The 5,865-nt window shown below is 27.7% G+C and overlaps 1 protein-coding gene across 1 annotated transcript; it reads left to right on the top strand.

The window, feature by feature from the left end:
* Nucleotides 1–774: 774 nt before the first annotated feature.
* Nucleotides 775–2,069, top strand: LOC107013536 (transcription repressor OFP15). The gene has a single exon (XM_015213428.2). The coding sequence runs from the start codon at nt 896–898 to the stop codon at nt 1,805–1,807; it is 912 nt and encodes a 303-aa protein (XP_015068914.1). The 5' UTR covers nt 775–895; the 3' UTR covers nt 1,808–2,069.
* Nucleotides 2,070–5,865: the final 3,796 nt, after the last annotated feature.

Genomic DNA, 5,865 nt, shown 5'->3' with positions numbered 1-5,865 from the left:
TGTTTTATAAATAATTTTCTACCCCTTTTGGGTCTACGTGACATTATCTTGTGGGCCCAATATATGTTGACATTTTTTTCAAACTAGTGTCACGTAGGCTGAAAAGGGGTAGAAAATTATTTATAAAATAAGTTCAGGGATGTAATAGGACCTTAGTATAGTATAAATGTGTCTTTGAGATTTCAAGCATAGGTTGAGGAGGTACTTATGCATTTTCCATAAAATATTTTGATAACTTTTAACTCGTAATAACAAGGTTAATTAGTTGATATTTTTATTAAATTACATACTAATAATTATTTAGTAATCTAATTATATAATATATATTTTTTTATTGTCAATGCATAAAACTTAAACACCACAATAAACTACTCCCTCCGTCCGATATTGTTTGTCAAGGTTTTTATTTTTAGAGTTAAATTATAAAAACTTTGACTAACATTTAAGATGCATTTTTCAATCATATTAATATGAAAAAATTGTAATTTATAGTACTTTCATATAGATTTAAAATATCTAAATTTTTTTATTTAAAATATTGAATTAATGTATTTTAATTTACCTTTGAAAATTAGTAAAATTGACTTTCGATAAGCGTAACATGACAAATATTTTTGGACGGAGGGAGTATATAGCATTAATTTCACTCACAAACTATTCACAACCAACAATACTCCACATCCCAACATAGCTAGAAGAAGAAAAAAACAAACACCCCTAACCCCAACCCTAACTTCAACCAAATAAAATAAAATAAAATAAAAATAAAAGATCTCATAAATTTTTACCCACCATCACACCAACTATTCAAATTTCAAGAGTTAGTTCACTCCTCTCATTATTTTTTTTCATTTCATTCAAACAAAACAAAACAAAAACAAAAAAAAGGTCAAATATGAAACTCTCTTCTCTCTTCAAGAACTCATCACAAAATTCTTCTTCTTCTACAACAACAACTACTACTACTACTACTTCTCCATGGCCATGGTCACTACCAACTTGTGGAAAACCAAAAACACTTTCATTTAGATTAGAAAAGAATCAACACAACATTTACAACTCTACTTTTCATCTTGATGATATTAATGACACAACAAGTTGTAGTTTTGATGACCTTTTTAGTGAGATTGATGAAACAAGTTCTTCCTCTACAACAACTATCAATGGTCAAGATTGTATAGAGAAAGTGATTAAAGGGTTGAGATTAGAGAAAGAGAGGTTATTTTTTGAGCCAGAAGAAACAAGTTCAATTCTTGATTTTCAAGAAAACAAGATTATTAGTATTACTAGTAGTAATATTAATAATGTTGTTGATGAAGGTGATATTATTAGTTTTGTTCCAATGGGATTGGATTCAAATGATCCTTTTGTTGATTTTAGAAAATCAATGGAGGAAATGGTGGAAGCATATGAGATTAAAGATTGGGAAAATCTTGAAGAGTTATTGACTTGTTATTTAAAGGTCAATTGCAAAAGTAACCATGGTTATATTGTTGGTGCTTTTGTTGATTTATTAGTCAATCTTGCAACTTTTAGTGACAACAATAATAATGTTGGCGTTGATATTGGTGCTGGTGTTGGTGCTGGTGTTGATGAGTCTACGATAATAATGACAACGATCGATGAAGAACAACAATGTTTATCATCTTCAACAACAACAACAACAACGACAACAAATCATTCTTTCACATCTCCATTGTCATTTTGTTCTTCTTCTTGTTCTACTAGTTCATCTATTACTAGTACTAGTGCATGTTTGTCTTTGTTGTTAGAAGAAGATGAGGTTATTCAAACAAAAAAACATTAATGTTGATAGCATTGTTTCATTATCTTTTGATTTTTGATTTTGGAACAAAGAAATTAGAAAAAAAAAATTAAAATGTATATGTATACTAGTGGAGTAGTAGTTCTTTTTTTTTTTCTTTTTTTTTTGCTTCTATAAAAGTTGTTGTTGACTCTCTTTTAATGTTTTTGGTCTTTTTTTAGTAGTAGTAGTAGTAAATTTTTTGTTATTTTTTCTTGTTGGTGTAGTTAGCAAGTGCATAAAATTAATTGTAGTGTTATATTGATATTAAATTTTATTGCATAAGTGTATTTTTAAATTTTATATCTGAGGTTTAATTTTTATTTTGGGGCCTGATTAATATGATTTTGTATTTGGAGTCCGATTTTAGGAGAAAAAACATTTTTTTTTAAAAAAAAGGATGACTATATATAATTAACGTTTGAATTAGATATTTTTAATTAATTAAGAATAAATGCATATTTACTATTTCATCATATCTAAATTCAAAACTTATGAAGTAGGAGAATATTAATGACCCTTGGTGATAGAGCTAGCGAACGGTCGATAAGTGACTTTGATTTCAGCTCATTAGTTCAAGTTACTAATAAGAGGGGTTAGAATTTAACAAATCAAGATCGAGACTTTATTACGCCTTTTTTGTAGTCAGACAACCATTGAGTTTAATTCACGTATATCAAAAATATGTTTTGTGTATATTTTACGTTTTTCAAACTTCATTTTATGGAATTAGTTTGAATATATCATTGAATGACTTTTTTTTTTACCAAATATGTAAAAAAATTGTTCTATAAATGCAGAGCTGAAATTGATATAAATGTTGGTTGGGTAAATTTAATTTTTGAGGACTAAAGAGTTATCAAATGGTACAATAGACAACTCTACACTTCTTTTATGAGTGTCACACAATTATAGTAACACAAATTAGGTACACTGATGTTAGGCAAAAATTTATCGTGTATCGAGTATTTATATCAAGCCAATGAATATACAATTCAATATCTCTATGGTTTTCTAATTTGTTTAAATTATTGAATTATAAATTAACATTATATATACATATTCAACACATTTATAAGTTAAATATTGAGTTTTAACCAAAGTTACTAGCGTCACTTTTACATGTCTGTGGTTAATAATTAATTCATATTTTTACTTTATTAAATCTCATAACCATGATAAGATAATTGATTTTTATGTAAATATTATGTGAGGATAAGTATTTATTTTGATATTAATCACGACAAGATGAATTATTTTGACGTAAATACTCTGTGCAGATAAATATTTACCTTGATATTGTAAACATGTTGTAAGCCTTCGATAGATAACCTGACTTATTTTTTATTACTTAATCAGTTTCAATTTGTTTGTTTGACTTTGATTTAATATAGAGTTCAAAAAATTTTTTAAAAAAATCTTGTGATCTTAAATTAAAAATACGTAGAATTAAGAATGTATTAAAATATATTTAATCTTATTGTCTTAAACAAAACAAGCAAAAAATTAAAACTAAAGAATTGTCTATAAAGAAAAATAAGACAAACGAATCGAACATTGCGTGCAAGTTACTAGTCTTGCTATTTACGAACGATTATTTAAATTGACTTATTTTATGTATTTTTTAAATAATTTTGTATTATTTGAATAAAAATAATATAATATTATGATCAGATTTTGCAGAAATTTGCAGTTTACAACACATACATTAACTGCTGATCAAATAATGAAATACCAGATTTTTAAAAATTGGAAAGTCATTATCTTGATAGTTACAATACTACTGGGCCTGAATTTTTTGGAGTGGTCCTTTTTTTCTGCAAAAAAAATTATTATAAACATAAACCTAAATTTGTGAATAAAAAAAAAATACATAATCTAAGATTCACTTTTTTTTTTTAATGTCCTTATATATGACTGGATTTGATTCCTCAAAGTTAAAAATGAGTAATCAATATCGTTGGCCTCTATGGTAGAATCAATCGAGGGACTTGAGAAGTGATTATTCATTTTATTATAGATGTCAAATATTTAAATTTTTTATATTAAAGAGATTTATCGTACATCACATGCTATGACACATGATAACTCATGCATCACAATATTGTGTTGCAATATCGTGATGCGTGTTTAATTATTTTAAATGTTTAATGTATTTTTTGTTTGTATGATATTTTTATTTTAACGACCTAACCTTAGCATACAGAGGCGAATTCAGGATTTGAAAACTTTGGGTGCACCAATATAAACGTAGCTCAAATATAAAATAAAAAGGCTTAAAGTTTGATTTGAACCTTGATCTAGAGGGTGGTATCTCTAGCTTCTACCAATTGCACAAGAGTACTTCTATGTTTTTTATGGATGCACTGTTAGATATATCTTAATTTCTACCAGTTTATATATATACATATGATTTTTTTGAAAGTTACCAGGTGCACGTGCATCCCCACTGTATAGTGTGGCTCTGCCCCTGTTAGCACATGCAATCGATGAATATGATTTGAAATATTTGAAATTGTAAATACTATTTTTCTCCTTCAACTTCGAATTATACTCTCATATTTTTTACTTTCAAAATCTAATGAAATCGTGTCTCATTAGTTTAAGATTAAACTAATTCAGATTCTCAAAAACATGATTTTGACATCTCCATTATGTTACAAAATCAAGATTTTCATTAAAAAAAGATTTAAAATATAAAAAACAGATAAAAAAGAAGTGATCGAGGGATCGGAATCCAATAATCATCATCTACTATAGTCCATATATATAAACACTATTAATAACACTCTATCTCAATTACAAAAAAAGTTAGAGTCAACTATATAAACCCTTTTATGCCCCCTATCTTCGACCTTCCTCTCCCCTCCCGGATCAGGGACGGGATAATCATCATCTATCATATATATACGCACCATTAGTAACTATGTCTCAATTACAAAATAAGTCAGAATCAGCTATATTAAACCCTTCTATGCCCTCAATCTCGAAACCTCCTCCCCCCTCCTGTGGCGGGGCGGGGAAGGGGGGCTTGAATAATGAAAAACAATATGTTGGAGGGAAATTTTTGTTTTGTTTTAGGGTAGGGTTACCTTATCACTTCAATCCTCACTGGCTAAAGAATGGAGAAACAAACAAAGAAACCTTATGGGATTGAAAGGAAGAATGTCACTGCCACAAGATTAAACTCCATGTGTTCTTGTGGTCCTTATATAATTTTATACCATATTATATGGCTATTTATCATACCATGCCACTAGTTCCATTTAAGCAACTACCTATTACATAACCATCACGAGTTTTGGTGCTATGGTGAGACTGTATTGTTTCATTCTTGATAAAAAAATCTTGAGTTTGAGTTGTTGATATATGGAGAAGATTATTGGAAGCGTCAACTCCTACTGAACCCTGGAGGGCGCAATCTGAATTTAGTCGAGGCTCAAAACAAGCTATTACATGTGCACATGTTTCATTGGTAGAGTCAGAATTTTTATTTAAAAAGTTTAAAATATATAAAAAAAATCATGAAAATTCAGTATCTATTTTATAACCATCTAGAGACATAAAAAATAACTTTTGATCTTATACATATAATATAATTTTTCGTCAAAGTAAATCTCCTTGGACCAATATGACTCCGACCTTTCATTGCATGAATGAACTTGTGTAGCTTAACAACAAAAAATCATCAATAATTTTTAACGAGCTATTTAGTGGTAGATTATATGGACGATAAATTTTATAATTAATTTTAATTTATTTCTATAGAATATACACTCCCTCCGTTCGCTTTTAATTGTCATGGTTTCTATTTATAGATACAACTTTAAAAAAAATTGATTAACATTTTGAGATGTATTTTTCATCATATTGATATACAAAAATTGCAATTTACAGTACTTTTCATATAATTTTTGAATATCTAAATTTTCTGTTTAAAATATCGAATTAATGTAATCTAATTTAATTTTGAAAATTATTCAAATTAACTTTCGAAAAGCGCAACATGAAAAATAAAAGTGGACAGATGAAATATAAGAAAAGAATAGAAGAGTGAATAA

This window comes from Solanum pennellii, chromosome 1, assembly GCF_001406875.1.
Source record: "Solanum pennellii chromosome 1, SPENNV200".
In the NCBI taxonomy this organism is placed as follows: Eukaryota; Viridiplantae; Streptophyta; class Magnoliopsida; order Solanales; family Solanaceae; genus Solanum; species Solanum pennellii.
This window is presented reverse-complemented; position numbering and strand designations above follow the sequence as displayed.

Coding starts and splice junctions, on each gene's coding strand:
- LOC107013536 (XM_015213428.2), top strand. CDS start 896: ATGAAACTCTCTTCTCTCTTCAAGAACTCATCACAAAATTCTTCTTCT.